The 17,691-nt window shown below is 32.3% G+C and overlaps 1 protein-coding gene across 1 annotated transcript in view; it reads right to left on the bottom strand.

Annotated features, from left to right (window-relative positions):
* Nucleotides 1–17,691, bottom strand: part of WDR41 (WD repeat domain 41) — a 49,681-nt gene that overhangs the window by 29,385 nt on the left and 2,605 nt on the right. Inside the window, exons 2-5 of the mRNA XM_011375123.2 lie at nt 15,758–15,873; nt 6,120–6,168; nt 4,828–4,959; nt 2,565–2,627 (exon numbers count right to left, since the gene is read on the bottom strand). Coding sequence (XP_011373425.1) covers nt 2,565–2,627; nt 4,828–4,959; nt 6,120–6,168; nt 15,758–15,873 — 360 coding nt within the window. The remainder of the gene's footprint in view (nt 1–2,564; nt 2,628–4,827; nt 4,960–6,119; nt 6,169–15,757; nt 15,874–17,691) is intronic.

The following is a 17,691-nucleotide window of genomic DNA, read 5'->3' as shown; positions in this document are numbered from 1 at the left end:
CAACTTTGTTCAAGATTTTTTTAGTTATTCTAGTCCCTTGCACTTCTACATGAATTTTAGACCAGCTTGTCAATTTCTACAAAACAACAACAAAAAAGCTTGCTAGGATTTTGTAGATTTGTGTCCAATCTGTAGATTGAGTAGTATTGCAATCTCAAACATATTAAATCTGATCTAAGAATAAAGGATGTCTTTCCATTTATTTAGATTTTCTTTAGTGTCTTTCAACACTGTTTTGTAGTTTTTGGTGTACATGTCACATATTTCTTCTTTAAATTTATTTCTAAGTATTTTAATCATTTAGATGCTACTGTAAATGAATTATTTTCTTGATTTCATTTTTGGAATGTTCACTGCTAATGTACAGAAATACAATTAATTTTTGTATACTGATTTTGTATTCTGAAACCTTGTAAATGCATTAGTTCTAATAGTTTTGTCATGGATTTTAATTTTCTTTATAGAAGATCATGTTGCTTGTGAATATAGTTTTATTTCTTCCTTTCTAATAAGAGTGCCTTTTATTTCTTTTATATTGCCTAACTGTCCTGGGTCAGAACCTCCAGTACAATGTTGAATAGATGTACCAAGAGTAGACATCCTTGTTTTGTTCCTGATCTCAGCAGGAAAGTATTCAGTTAGTCTTTCAGTATTTAATACCATGTTAGCTGTGGGGTTTTCATAGATGCTCTTTATTAGATTGAGGAAGTTCTCAACTATCTCTAGTTTGTTGAGTAGTTTTTATCGTGAGAAGGTGTTGGGGTCTTTCAAATGCTTTCTCTGAATCTGTTGACATCATGTTTTTTGTCCTATGTTAAACTAAATTCATATTCCTGAATTAAACCTCACTTGGTCAAGTGTATAATCCTTTTAATATGCTGTTAGATTTGATTTGCTAGTACTTTTTTGAGGATAATATATTGCTTTTGTTACTCGACATTTTCTTAGCATTTTCAAAACTATTTATTCTTCTGAACTACCATTTTTAATAAATATATCTACAATAATTTAACTATTTTCCTGTAAGACATCTAGGATACTGCCAATCATCCACTTATAAAATATATTTGTAATATACATTTTCGTTCATAAATCTCTGCCCAAGATTTTTATTATTTCCTTTAAAGAGTCTTCTAAAAGTTGAATCACTGGGCCACTTCATGTAATCATTTTTTTCAGGCTCACTCATAATGCCAAACTGCCTTCCAGAAGATCATATCAATTTATACTCCCAACAGTAATAAAATGCCAATTTCACCACCTCCTTGCTAATACCAACCCTTATAAAAACTTTGCTAGTTCAAAAAATAGTATTTTTTACATTTATTTGGGATCTGAATTTCTTTAATAAATGATCTGTTCAAGAACGATTGAATCACTAAAGTGAGTGAAATGCTATTTTTAACATTTTTTTAATGTGAAATGGAATCATAGCAGGAGTAAATACAACTACCTAACTGACATTACAATAAACTCCTTTAATAGGTACTTTCACCATACTGGAATAAGACACTTTTCACTGAATAGTTCATAAGACAGTTCACCAAAGGAATTTCGTCAGTACACTAAATTTTTACTCCTTCCCTGTTCCTTCAATTCATGTATTCTCATTTGAAAATCAATGACTGAAGATAGAAAGCAAGAGTATATTTTAAGGAATTTAAAAGCGGCATCTTTCAGATCCAATAAAGCATAAAGATCTGATCAAGTCAATACTTTAATGACTTCTTCAAAAATGGTCCATTGTTAAAATGGATACAGCATATAGTAAATGGTGCTTTCTACCCCAGAAATTTTACTAAATTGATAATAGTACAGCAGCATAAGATGCTTGACAATTGGCACACAGCAATTCTTTTTACATTTTTTCTTAAAAAGTGTTCACTCCAATTTAGAAATCAGTTATCTTTAAAGCAAATGAGGGAACATTATCTCATTGTACTAGTATCTTTCCCCAAACTTGCTGACATTATTGAAAAACAGTGGCAGTTTCTGAGAATATTTAAGGTCATTTCTTCCGTAGGAATCAAAGTAACCAAGTCTTATCCAAATTTGTTTCTCTAACATGCAGCAGAGATCCTATCACATAATAAACCCTAATTCATATCTGTAAAATGAATGAACCTGCTAGTAACAATCAATTAATCATATAAGATTTTGTTTTGGAACTGATATGTCTTATCTTTATGAACTTATAGAAGGCAAAGGTTGAGGAACAAATAACTCCACAATTTTAGTTCAAAGTATAAAGACGCAGACTAGCTACTGTGATAGAGTAATTCTGCAAGTCGTCTCTTTCTAAAACTACCTACTAAACACATACTAGTACTACATTTTTCCTTATCTTGCTGTAGAGATTTGTCCCTTACTCTTAATTTCAAATTCAAACATTCTAGCATTTAATATATATGCTCCCAAAACTCTAATCTTAGAAGAATCAAATAACTGTAGGTATGTCTGGAAGAAATAATTTTTAAAACCTACAAAAGTAATTTCATCTAACTTACTAAACAATTTTCTCTGAGACAAAAAGATTATCATAAAATATCTGCTTAAGATTTTACCTTTACAGTAGACTGGAAACACGATACTTTCTGAACTTGTCGGCCAGTATCACAATTCCAAACCTAAATTTATGTTAAGAAATAATTTCTAAGCTAAATTTTAAAATCTTAATTATAACTTTACTAATAATTAAATCACAAATGTTACATAGTTAGGAAGAAAATAAAGCATAAAATATTTAATGTTTATATTACTAAAGTTAATTCATACAGTAAGTCCTCAACTAATTGTAGCAGGCCTACAATCTAAAATAAGTTTAAGAAAAATTTTACTACCAAACTATTCAAAAATGCCAACAGAATGGATGATCTGAAAACTAAACCATTACAGGCATTAAGTATTTTGACTTTAAATTTTAAGGTTTATTCTCCAAAATAGTCCACCATAATCTAATAAGTATTTAACATAAAGTATTTAAACTAAACACGACCACATCCATTAATATTTACCGAAAGCTCCTTCAATGCACATGGCATAATTTACTACTGTTATCCTGATTCAAAAAAGTGAGTAATGGTGTATTCCTATTACCTGCATATATATTAAGATAATTAGAGGACCTCTCATAAAATGTCCAAAGTTAGTTTGACTTAAGGAATATAATGATTTTCTAATTTTTCACATTTCCTATGGTAAGATATAAATTTTACATCATGTCTGGGAAGACATTTACCTATCAAATATGTATAAGTACATATGTATATGTGAACTTTTAAGCCTATCACTTGACAAAAATTTAAAAATCTACCCTTAGTTAATAGTGAAGGCCCAAGCAGAGTAAATTTAGAATTCATCTGAGTAAAAGAACTGTCTAGAATTATTTTTAACAAGAAATATCATTCAGCAAAAGAAATGACTATACTATCATTTACAGGTGAAGTTTATACTGATACTGTCCCAACAACTCATCTCCGTACTATAACAGTAATTTTAATAATTGCCTCAAAATATTATTATAGTATCTTAGGAATAGTCCAATAAAAAGGATTTTAAATTCTACTTTTGCAGAGATTATACTGATGTGATGCTGAAACCAAAACAACAAAAACTATAGAGCCTTAGTCCATAAAATATTTGCCTCAATAGAGCAGTAGTAATAAAAATATTCTAACATGAGTGAATTTTAAACCCTTTTTATGTAATACTGTAATCACCCAAAATATAGTTCTCCCCATTTAATCTTTTCTTGAAATGTTTTCACCTATTCACAATGTTTAGAAATCACTTCAGCTGATAAGCTCATTTAAAGTATGTCATAAACTACAGAAGCCTGAGAAACACTGACTCCTTTGGGCTTACTCTGAAACTTACTTCACTAATGATTGAATCTGTTTAAACAGAATTCTCAAATAAGCACAGACTTTTTAAGCTAATCTATGATACCTTTAGGAAAAAGATAATGAAAGATGACAGTTATCCATAACATTTGGCTATGGCCTTCACAAATCCAATTCCTCATACAAATATTAAAGAGCTGAATTTGTTTAAGGAAAATATTTTAGAAAGGCAATATTATATAGTAGTTCAGAACTCTGACTCTGCAGTCAGACTGCTTTGCCTTCTGCCCTACACTTGCCACAAGACCTTGGAAAAGTTACTTAACCTCCTTTGCCTTTATTGGTAAATAAGAATAAAAATATTTATTGTAAGAATTAACATATGTAAAACCAATGCCTGCACACATAAGCACTTTATAAAACTTTACTAATTAGTTAAATTCTTAACTAAAAGTATAAGGAAAAGAAAGATAACTTACTTTTAAAAATTATTTTTAAATATTAAACATTAATATTGAACATAGAGCAATTGGTAATTCATTTTTCTATCAGACTGTGTCACTCAAAAGGTTCTTATGGGTTGGGACCATTAAGTTTCTTTTGCTGTACAATAAGCTGAAAAAACTGTGAATTACTCTCCAGTCCAACTCACCTTTATTTCTCTAAATTCAAAAGCAAACTGAGATAATGAGTATCCTTAAGCCCTCTTTCTCCATTTCCTCCATTTTGCATAACATAATGGTAACTGGAAGGAACAGCTTTAGTCGTGGGGTTTCCATCAATAATAAACCTTAGCCTGCTATTTCCAGTCTAATACTTTTTAGTTACCTAATGCTTTTAAGAAGTGTCTTATGAAAGCTAGAACAAAACATTTCGGCGAAACAGGAATGTACAGACTGACTTCAAGAGGCTAAAGACTAATAATGTATTTACTGGTCCCTTGGGTCACTATAGTTATTTCTCTCTCTTCCAGATTTAAGGATATAATAACTGTTTTATCAGCAGAAGCTGTCAAGATCAGTTGACTTTTTTCTTCACAACTTTCCAAGCAAGGAAATGTAATAAGAGCAGTTATCTTTTGTGTGTGTCCATTGAGTTCCAAAAGTTTTTCTCCTGTCTGAAATATCAATAAAAATGTTAATAGGTTCATATTTTGCAATTTAAATAATCTTAAATGACAACATTAAGAATCGCCATGTAGAAAATATATATACTCTATTTGAAATTACTTAGATCTTATAATTTAAGTAATCAAAAAGAATCTAAACAGGTGCAGACAGAGTAGCATAAACAATTTTAATTATTTTCTAATAGAAAATACTATTTATAGCATATTTTATAGGAAATTTAAAGGATATTCTTTCCATATGATTTTAAGAATTGGATAAATTAAGCATAAAAATATCAATAACTTAATCTAGAGGAAAAAATAGAAAGTCTTCATTATCCAAGTATTTGTTATCTAAGTCTCCACAGTTATAAAGTTGTGGAAGGAAAAACAGGCAGCATAAAAACAACAACAAACAGTAATATAGCCACCACTCATAACGTCAGCCTCCATTCTGTCTTTTTCTATTTAACAGTAATAGCTATTCCCATCCAGTCTTCATCCATCAGTCTCTCACAGATTTCCCAAGTAGTAAACATACAAAAATACAATGTAAATATAACAAATTGCAAATCTTTCCAAGGTTGTAGCATTTCATGAATGTTAAAGAACTGCTTTAATCACAGGCAGAGCCATTGAAAAATGAGGATCTGACAGAGTCGAAGAGATAACAAGAGAAAAGATAAATAGTTCAAAGAGAATAATTTGAGCATCAAAGGATCAGGAAAAGAGGCCCAGGAGAAATTTGGTGAAGCTTTAAATATTTTTGGAAAAAACAAGCCTTTTATTATATTATTATTAAATTCAAACATGAGAAGCATGTAATATCATGCAATCAAACAATTTTAAAATTGTGTCTCCCACAAAAATCAACACTTGATTTATTTTCAGAATCACTGCACAGTTATTGATAACTTCAATTTTGTTCAATAAGATTAAAACTTTTTTTCATAATATGGTATTTGCTTCTCAGAAACAAAATCCTAATTAAATAACTCTATTATGAAATATTGGTTCCCATCTTAAATGAATTCATCCTAATTGTCCCTTTTCAAGTATTAGTATTGGTCTACTAACATGCAGGTATATTCCCAGATAGTGTTTATGAATGCATACTCAACTATACAGTCATGTCTTTATTACACAATCCACACAAAATCAATACACACCTGGGCATTCCACACAACTACAATTCCATCATCACCAGCAGATGCAAACCTGGTTAGAGAAAAAAGGTCAAGAAAAAAAATCACTAATGATGTTTAAGTGTTAAGATTACTAAGAACTATCAAACCTTATTAATGGTATTCTGGTTTACTAATATTAATGCAGATTAAGTTCTTTAAGCTGATTTAACAAAATATTGATGGAATAACTTCTAGGTTTTATGCCAAGTACCGAGAATCCAAAGATAAATGAGACCATTTACAGTGTTACAATGAATAAACTGCAATGTTAGAATGCAGATCTGTAAATGATCTTTAAAGTCCTTCCTTACTTTAAAATGACATGATTAAACCCTGACTTAGGTGTCATGAAGCCAAGCTGAGGAACAGCTTCACTGATAGGAAGTGATAGTCCAGGAGTGGAACAAAGAAATCATGTCCTTAGATAAGTTCATTATTTCTATCATTTTATCTGTAAAAATATTTTCAATCTACTATTTAAAGCCAAGATCTCTCTTTTAATCCCTCTTAGCTCTTTAGTCTTTTTATATGAATACCATGTTCTTGGTTTTGAAGGTTTGGGGGTTTTTTGAGGGTTTTGTTTTTTAGTGAAAATGTTTGAAATGCAAAGAGGTAAAGGGAAGTTTGTTTCATAGCATGAAAAAAGAGCTCTGATGAACTCAGTTATAACTTACCGTTCCCCTTTATCTGCCCATCTTCACTATACGTAAAGAAACAATCATCTATATTTTGTAGGGAAGATATCTGTGACACTATCAAGAATAATAACTTGTTACACAGGAATATTCGTCATAGTGACTGCATTACAATAAAATCAAGAAAGAACTGTTTTTAAGCACTGTCCCAGCACAGTGGCATACAGCGATCACACTGTAAGCATATCAAGTTATTTGTTATTAATGCAGTACACAAGTTTGTAAGTGACCCTTTAATGAAACAAAACAGATACCCAGTTGTTCCCATACTATGACTTTATTCACTTGAATTCAGGTTTGCTTTTTTGAATAGGAGAGAAAGAAGTGGTATTATAGAGAGCCAGCTATGAAGTGCATGTAACTGACTCCTTCGAGTTAACAACCATTAATAATACTCCACTAGCAGCCACAGCATTTAGAAAACTTGTACTTCCTTGCAAGATTGTTATTAGGTTTCACAAAATCTGGGTATGCTCTGAAAGTCTTCACTAAAGTAAACATGGTTAGCCATACATATATCATTCAGGGAAAAGTAGAGAACTGATACACTAGGACACAAAAATTACTTTGTTTCTGAGAGTATCTGTTCTCATGAATTTTACCCCTATATAAGATCCATAAAATCTCACTACAGACAAGTAACACTTTCCTTAACACTCCAAACTGAGCTTCAAGTTCAAATTTCTCATACTCAGTTTCAAAATCCCATACTAACTGTTGTCTTCACTGGCTCTGACAATTCCTATACTCAGTACCCATTTCAAAATCCTTTGATTACATTGCCTACTGTAGGAGCTAAAAGATTACCCAGGGGATAGGAAATTGGTCAAATACAGTCTGACAAAGTCTGTTAATAATATTTTAATATAGAACTACATATCTTTTTAATGAAAAGGACTTTTAAAACTTCTTAAGTAATGAATTAGAAACTATACAGTTATTTTTAAATCTATGCCTAACATTTATTCTTATTTCAGAATGAAATATATAAAAGATCTGAAGATTAAAATTTTTAAATTAGATATAATTTCTTATGCTTAATTACATACATTTCCTAAATTATAATTCTAATCAATGCCTTGAGTTTCAAAACTAATTGCTAGACATAAACCTGCAATGGCTTATGTTTCTAGACCTATTAATTTCTTTTTATTTGTATAGTGATGGTGGGAGGGCAGGACTCAAAGTTTTAGGTTTTCCTTACTCAGAACATCGATTTCTATTGATTCTTGAAACTCTCATAATTGTTTTTCTCCATTTTAGAAGACTGCAGGTTTAAAATATCTTTTTTCTAACCTTGATTTTTAACTCCTCATTATTGTTTCATCATGTCTGAATCTCATGAGTTCACAAGGAGAGATGATTGAACAACAGTTGAGAGTTTAGAAATGAAGTATAAAGCATTTCACCTCAAACTTTAATTCAATCAGTAGTGAACAAAAGTTAAATCTAAACAATGTTCAATAGTAATGCATGAAATCACAGTCAATTTTTTATTGCTCAGAATTACCCAGTTGGTAGATTATTCAGGCCTTTAATTCTCTTGTATATTTCTATTGCTGTCTTTTTTTATCACTACTAATGTACAATATATTGTCACAACAAAAATAGAAATTTGAAAATTTTTAAACCCAGAAAACCACACACAATAAGTTCCTTTTATTTTTCCCATGCTCCTGTCCCATTCTTATGCATATCCTTCAAGTTTTCTTAACTAGAAACCAAGTTTTTAAAAATATTCATTAAGACTACATAATTAGATGACTAAGAAAAAATGAAATGCATGAAAACAAGTTTAACAAGGTGAAGCATGGTTTAATAAAGACCCCTAACAGAGCTTCTAGAATGTTCCATCCTCTCTCTATGATTATGAGACCTAATTTATTGTGAGTCAATGATTCACTCATTCAAAAAATACTTAAGCACTAACTATATATTAAATACTAAATAATTATACACACACACACACACACTAAGAGTAAAGATCAGTGAGACTGTTCTTGCCCTTGAAAAGTTCACAGTCTATATTACTAATTAATGCTACAGGGTCCAGATCATGTATCCACTGAGAAATCTCATTTCTACTTATTCTAATTTATAGAAATCATTCCCTTTAAACACTTGCCCTTTGAATATCTCAAAGAAAATACTCTCATCCTTGCCAACTATGGGCTCAAAGCACAGCAAAACTTCACAAAGATTTGTACAATAAAATATTTTCACAAGTAATTCCTATGTCTATTACCTAAGTGCATATTTAATAGTTCTTATGTGAATTTATTTCAATCAAGTCAAAGGTGCTACAGATGCAAATATAACCTTAGAGGACACAATAAAAAGTAAAGCCCATAAACCTAAACCTTCCTGTATTCAGTATCTACCTAACCATAAAGCAATGGGAAAATATAGACTATTATGACAATATAGAAAATCCCTGTGGTTAACTAACTTCCCATCTAACCCACAAGTACTTTCTAATACATGATGCAACTAAAATAGTATATATTTTTTACAATTAAAATAAAGTTGAAAATGCTACTACAATACCAGAAACCAAACAAAACTGAAAAATAGTAAAACTTTCATTTAGAATAGATTTTTACCTAAGTAGTTGTATGCTAGAACTACTTGAAGAAAACTAGAGAAATATAAATAGAAACTTGTAAGAGAACTTGAAAGGAACTTCAAAGCATTTTCAGGAGCTATACACATTAATGTCTCTGATTCTTTCATTAAGAAAAATGTAAATACTAACAACTTTAATATCTGAATGTCTAAGACCTTTCTTTGGTTCACAAACAGAATGAAGCTGGGAAGAGTCCCATGGTCTTTGCAAAAGTAAAACCTTTGGTAAATTCTCCCCTCCCCTAAATCACAAATACAAAGCTAAACTACATATCAAGTTTACAAGTATTAGAATAGCAAAAAATTCCTGTGACTTCTATTAGGGGGAACCTCCGTTTCCCTGAGCTCAAGTTTCCACGAAGGAACTTCTACTACTAGAGAAGCATCCCTAGCCTCTCCCTCCTCCACTGATCTAATCAATGAGTTTGAGAGAATGAATGGAGCATGCTCTGTTCAGACTCTTCTGAGTTCTGTCTGAGGATTTGTCTGTTCATGGAGAGGGAACATTCTGCTTTGTTTTTGTTTTTGAGGTAAGCCTGTATCTGAATGAGAGGCTTCCAGATGTCCAGCTGCACCAGTGATTCAGTGAATAAGTCGACCTAACTCTGGGTGAAGTTATTAGGAAACCTACTGTGGTTACATACCAATGCCATGTTCTTTAATCCAGTTTTTGCCAGTTATTACTTTATTAAGCTAATATGTTCAGGTCCATCTGTGTAATTTCTGCATCTAATAATATCTAAGTTTTATTTTATGTAATAAAATACCTTTTAAACTGGCATTTTTATTTCCTCTATAACAAATATATGTACATTCTTTTTTTTTTTTTTTTACTTTTCATTATGGAGAATTTAAATATACATAAAAGTGGAAGCAGTATAACAAAAATCCTCAGGTATTTATCACCCATCTTCAGTAATTATCAACTCATGGTCAGCATTGTTTTATCTGTACCACAAACAATCCCTCCTCCACACGTTATTTTGAAGCAAAGCCCAGTCACTATATTTCATTTCATCAGTAAATATTTTAGTATATATCTTTTAGAACTCTTTTATATCACAACTAGTTAACGACATTTAATTCCTTAATGTCACCACATACCCAATCAGTGATCAAATTCTTCTGATTGTCTCAGTTTTTTAGTAGAATCAGGATCTAAATAAGGTTTATACATTGTAACCGGTCAATATATCTCCAAAGTTTCTTTTATTCTATTGATTCTTCATAATTTTTTCCTTGCAATTAAGAGTTTGTTTTACAGTTCTCACAGTCTGGATTTTGCTAGCTACCTTCCTGGGTTATCATTTAACAAACACCTCTGTCCCCTGTATTTCTGATAAATAGATCTAGAGACTGAATCAGATTCAAATTTGACTGTTTGGTAAGGCCACTTCATAGCCAATTTGTATAGTCCACCAGGAAATATAATTTCTGGTGGTCGGGGGTGCAGGGCGGGGTGATGCTGTGTGTGTCTGTGTGTGTGTGTGTGTGTAATGTTAATTGCTATTGCCTAAATTTGTTATTCTATTAGAGGCTGCAAAATTACAATATTCCAATTCTCTGATTCTTTGAATTCTTCTATAAAGAGAAATTTCCTCTCATCAATTATTACTGATCCCAAGATAAAGTTTGTATAGAAAAGGCAGTATAGATCTTGATTTACAGATATCCCTTACAGAGAGGACTAGTTGCCCAGCTGTGAGGAATGTGGTTATCTGCCTCCAGCTGCTGACTTCAGGGTCCATTTCGGCCTTCAAGCCAAAATCATACTATCACAGTTGGCCCCCAGCCACTGTGATTAAGCAAAGTGGTGGAAGCCAGGGACACGTTCTTGGTTGAGCCTCAGCCAATGACTGAGCAAAGTAGGGCAAAAAGTTATGTTATTTCCACCCAAAGCAGACTCCTCTGAAGGAGGAGTGAGGAGCTCTAAAGGGCATTCTTTCCTCCTGAGCTCCCCACTGGGCTTACAGAGATTTTGTCACAACTGCATCATAGTCTGAGACAGCTTCCCTTGTCCAATCCTGCCTCTATTCTTTTCCCTTCATTGATGTTTCCAATAAATCTTCTGCATGCTTAACTCCATTTTATTGTCTGCTTCTCAGGGAGCCCAGGTATTAGGAGGATCTAAATCATCTTGACTATTGATTTCTTTTCTCCGAATGTTAGTGAAAAAGTTACTCTTAGCTTAAGAATATTTTCTTAAAGATGTAACATATTATTTGTTGTTAGTGAACTGTCATACCATACTGCGTTTGTTTAGTTTGTCTTGTGAATATACAGCTTCACTAGCCATCCTAGGGGCACATTTTGTTCTCCAGTCTGGCATTTCATGGGTCACCTGATTCTTTTCCAGTCATGATCACCATCCTACATAACCTTGTCTGTTTCCTGGAGTAGCAAGGAATGGTCAAATGAGCAACAGAGAAAACTATTCTTAAAATGTGTTATGAACTCAGTTTAGTTTAATGTGTCAGATACTAGAGTGTTACATGCAATTTTAGCACAGTCCATTTTCTGGAAGACTCTTGCTGAGGCTTAGCCTTCTTTAGTGATCTCCCAATCAATATGACCCTCACTTCATGTTTAAGAAATACTAAAGAAGAAAAGAAAAGGCAGCTGTCTGTTAGGTTATACAGGATTTATCTGGTATCTTCAAAAACCAATCTGAGAAAATTTTCCACTCACTGATTTTAGCTGAGCCACCAAGAAAACAAGAAAATCCTTCTGCAAAATTCTCAATAAACTGATATTATCTAAAGATCTGAAGCGTGAAACCTGGATTATAGCAGCCGACAAAAAAACCCAGAATGTCTACAGAACTAAAAAAAACATAAAAACTATAATGATAAAATATTTAAGGTATTTGGTAATTTGACAATGCATAAATAATATACATATGCAATGGTAAAGATAATTCTAAACTATTAAGGATATGTTGAGCGCTTGTTTATAATAAATACTTATATAGTTTGTAGATTTTTTATGTCTTTGCTACCAATAATGACTCTTTTATTTTTATCAGTACCTTATAGAATTGAATTTTTTAAAACAAAACACAAGTTCTATAGGTCTGTGACTGATTGAAAAACTTTATACCTGGTTATATGGAAATATGGACATAGTGATGACTTAAGTACAAAGAATTAAATGTGATTCATGTAGCTATATCTTCACTTTACTGCAAAAGCCAAAAAGTAGGCTTTTTCATCTATTCTGGACATTTAGATTTCACTGTGATAGATAGCAATCATGGCCACAAATGATTCTCCCTCCCTATGCCACCATTTGCAACAGGACATAGTTCTTTCTCCCATCAAGAGGTAAGTTTATTTATCCACTTACTGAATTTGTGACAGCTCCTGACTTGCTTCAGCCAATGAAATAGCAACAAACGTGATACAAACAGAGACTTGAAAAGTTTTACATTGGGCTTGCCCTTTTGCTGGTATTAGAACTCCATGATCACTATGTGAACATGCACTTGAGCAACCACACAGAGACCTCCAGTCACCCCAGCTGTGACCACTGTGAACCAGCTAGCTCCAACAATTCTACCTGTTGACCATAGATGTATAAGTGAACCTAACCAAGATCAGTTGATCCTGGTGCAGATTAAAAAAAAAAAAAAAAACCTACCCAACTGAGGCCTAGCCCCAATTGCCATACTGCAAAACAGTGAGCTAAGATAGTGAGCTAAATATATAGTGGCTACTTTAAACCACTAAGTTTGGGGTGATATTTGACAGAGTAATAGATAACTGATACAATCATTTATAGCTTTTTACTTTTTACAGAACATTTACTGTATCACTGAACAACTGAAATATACACAAGCACCACTGTGGGGAAAAATATAATCAAATGTCAGCTTTTGGACAATGATCATTATAAAATAACCTTTTCAGAAGATTCTTCTTCTATGTAATAAAAATAGCCAAGAAGACATTTTGGAGGACAGACAGCAATGAACATGGAATCTTAACAGTTAATCTATATAAAAATTTAAAGACCACATTCTAAAAGTATACTGTATATTTTTTATTTAACTTTCTTAGACAAAATGATCTGAGGACTCCTTAAGGCCCAAACATTAATGATTATGGTGTAAGAAGTTATTTGGGATATTTTTAATTTATCTAGCAATTTACTATGATAAAATATGGTACAAGAAAATTTTAGCCGCCTAATATTCTATCTTCCCAGAGATGTTTAGTTTCAAAGATATGACTAAATAGAGTATCTCTTATGACAAACTACAACAAATATTACCAAAAAGGCTGAAGGTTATTATACTGTGGTTAACATGTTATTGATTGGTTGGCTTATACCACAACAGTAAAATAATGTTGATAAGCTAGTAATATATATATGAGGCAAATTTTTTCAGGCAAAGGTGAAGAGCATGTTGTTGTATAATAATTTGGCTGGATTTTGTCTTTGGTTTCTGGAAGGTGGGCCCCTCAAATGTCGCCTGAGTTTATGCTAATGGGATGACTCATGGTGAGCCCCTACACAATTTAAGGATAGGGCTGGCCATGTGGGAAATACAACCATGTAATTAGAGAGTTGGGGCTTTTAAGTCATAGATACCAGCCTGACCTCCAAACTGGGATGGCGGGGAGCAGGGGAGTGCTAGAATTGAGTTCAATCATGTGGTGAATGATTTAATCATCCCTATGTATGAAATCCCAATAAGAACTCAGGATGCCCAAAGCTTGAGTAAGCTTTCCTGTTAGTGATACACACTGATGTGCTGAAGGGTGATGAATCCTGAGGACACAGAGTTTGCATGTGGGACCCAACCAGACCTTGCCCTATGGGCCTCTTCATTTGGCTGGTCCCGATTATATCATTTATAATAAAACTGTAATCATAAGTACAGTGCTTTCCTGAGTTCTGTCAGTCATTCTAGTGAACTGTCAAACCTGAAGGGGTAAAGGTAATGTATAGCCAGTTGGTCAGAAGTGTGGGTGCCTAGAAACGGCAGAGATTGCAGTTGGTGACTGAGGTTGAGGGAGTGTTGTGCAGGGCTGTGACATAACCTGTAAAATCTGACCTAATTCTAGGTAGTAGTAGAATTGCATTGCACATGGGAAGAGCAACTAAATACTAAAGACATAATAAAAGCAGAGAGAAGACAGGTTAATAGACATCAGAAGAGACTGTCAGAATTAGGAATAATCACAGTAGCAATCACCTATGGAGTCAAAAATAAAAATGAAAAAAAAAGGACAGTATCAAAGGCAAGAGACAATTAGAGATGATAGTGGAAGAATTGATCAGGACAACAGAAGTGGGGTTAGGGAATTAACATGTACACTTACTAGTCTGAGGACTCATTAATTCATTTAACTATCTATTAATTACCTGCTACATGTAAGGCACTGTGCCATGTACTAAGGATAGTGTGGTGAATAAGAAAAATATGGCTTCCACTCTCATGAAGTTTATGTTCTATAGGGGATGATAAATACCAAATAGTTACACAATTATGTAGTTGTATAATTGTCATTGTGATATATGTTACAAAGAATAAGCACATAGTTAAGTCTTCAAAAAACAGATATACAGATCAGTAATAAGCTAAATCTACAGTCCTATGACCTACACACTTTTATCTCTATTTGCAAGTATATTAAAGACAATATTATACATGTTAGCAAGGAAGTACAAAATAATGTACTTTTTTAATTTTTAATTTTTGACACACAATTTTATATTAGTTTCAGGTGTACGACACAGTGATTCAACATTTAAATATCTTACAGTGATCACAATAATTCCAGTAACCATCTGTCAACAAAAATAGTTATTACAATATGACTGACTCTACTCCCTATGCTGAGTAATATTGATTTTAAAGGGGTTTTTTATCAATAATAAAAAATTCAGATTAAATACTTACCTTCCACTAAAAAAGCACATTCCTCATAGGTACCTGATATTTAAACATTTCCCATATGTGTTTATTAAATTTAGATTCACCTTAACATAGTTTTAACCTCACCCAAATTTTAAAGTCATACATTTCTCTAAACTAACAAAAATACGAGTTGTCAAAAAAAAACTCAAACAAAAATAACCATCTAATCACCAAATATGACACCCTGACTTCTAAGCAAAAAAGACTTGAAATACATATTTTGTCAAGATGCAGAGATCAATTTCTACTAAATGTTACTAATGATCAGTTTTAAATTTTTAGAAAAGATGAGTTAATTTTGAAGTTGTTTTAATATGAAATTCCCTAAAAACTCTTTCCAAATAAGAGTCAACTGGACAACCAGAGTTTCTTACCTGTAGTCATCTAACTGTACCAGAAATCGTACAATATCATGATGAGCTTTCAGTACAAGCAGTTCAGTATAGGGGTTCTGGGTTTGTTCTTCACCTATTGTCTGTAAAGGAGATTTCTTGTATTGAGGGGGAAAAAAAGCCAAAACAAAAAAGAGAAAAAGAGATAAAATGCTTTATGATAAAGCCATATTGGAATAAAGATTGCATGGTATATATCTAAGAATATAAGATTTAAAAAGCTATAAGATATCATGTTCTAATACTACATATTATTTTCCCTAAAATAAAATGACTGCCAATTTAACAAAAAACATTTCTCTTACCACAAATCCACACCATAAATTTTATTATTTTCAAGTCTCAAAGAATTTGCAGAAAGGGTGAATTTTATTTTATGGAAATTATACCTCGATAAACCTGATCTAAAAAATTAATGGGCCAATCCAACTCAATATTAGAATGGGTGTTTCTCCATTGAAACTTGGCAGAAACAAAACTGTAAGTCAAAGGAGTAAAATACAATATAGACTAAAAATTGTCTAGCCCATTATAGGCACTAATTATATGTTTGAAGAATGAATGAAGGAATAAAAGAGTCAATGAATTAAATGAATCCAACTTTGGACAATAATGTGATAACTATTAACATTTACAGAGTATTGGGTAGCAGCCTGTATGCCAAACACCGTGCAAGGCACACATGGCATATAACTCAATAATTCTATAAGGTAGGGCTTATTAACCCCATTTCTGTAGTCAAACCCAACACTATTTCATAAAACCTCTGTTCTTAACCTAAAAACTGCAGTTTTTCAAACTTGATACTATTGACATTTAGATGATATTCTTTGTTGTTAAGGGCTGTCCTGTGTACTGCAGGGTGCTCAGCAGCATCCCTGGTTTCTACACATTAGATGCCAAAAGAAATTCACTCCCATCTCAAATTGTGATTGCCAAATGTCCCCTAAGAGTTAAAATTATCCCAGCAGAGAAACACTGCTTAAACTAGAAGCCTGGATTCAAAGTTCTTGCATAAATTAGGAAAAATCATTGACTGTAATAATGCACAAATTCACAGCAGTTATACAACTGAAGTACTTTTACATGAAGCGTAAAACTTAACATGCATAAATGTCAAAACAAAATCTGCCCCCAAAGCAGTAATTTTTTTTATTTATCCCATGTCCCTTCTAGCAGTGTTACTGATGAGAAAAGCAAAAGTGAGAAATCTGAAAACTATATATACCACTTCCCCCAAATGAAAGGTTGCCAGGCAAGGCAGAATTAATCGAAGTCTATGATTCATCAAATAATCGGGTTTATACAGAACTGTCATATACTTCATATACGGACTACTCAATTTCTCAGTTCTTCCATAATCTTTAGAATTTCAGTCTATCTAAAATAAGCCTAATTTCAAATAAGAAATACTTTTTTAAAAAAAATAGGTAATATGCCTCAACTGCAAAGATATGAGGAAGTTAAGACTGAGAAGTAAGGCTGCTGACTCACAACCATCCAAGTTTTTTATTTTTAACAAAATAGTTCTTATGAGAAGTAAAAGGGACTTCAACACAAATTCTAGTCTTTGGTGGCATATGAAATAAATTCCAGACCCCAGCACTTTTAAGGTTCCAAAACTACTTTATTTGCAACATTTCAAATATAACTCTCATTACAGTCTATTCAATTATTCAGGCCCATGAAGAAAGCCTGTCTACAGAACCAAAAAGCATTTAATTAGAAGATCACTTTCTTGACTTTGAGGTAAATTATTAATTTTGAAAATAATTATATCTTTTTCGTTATTAGGTTAAAAAAAAAAAATCGATTTATATCTCCTGAGCAAGCAACAGTTGATTTGGGGAAGTGACACCAGTTCAAATAAACCAAAAGTATGAAGTTGCAGTCAGCGTTTGTTAAGTAAGATACTT

Source organism: Pteropus vampyrus, unplaced genomic scaffold (assembly GCF_000151845.1).
Source record: "Pteropus vampyrus isolate Shadow unplaced genomic scaffold, Pvam_2.0 Scaffold262, whole genome shotgun sequence".
NCBI classification, from domain to species: Eukaryota; Metazoa; Chordata; class Mammalia; order Chiroptera; family Pteropodidae; genus Pteropus; species Pteropus vampyrus.
The sequence above is the reverse complement of the archived record's forward strand: the minus strand, read 5'-3'. Positions and strand labels throughout refer to the sequence as shown.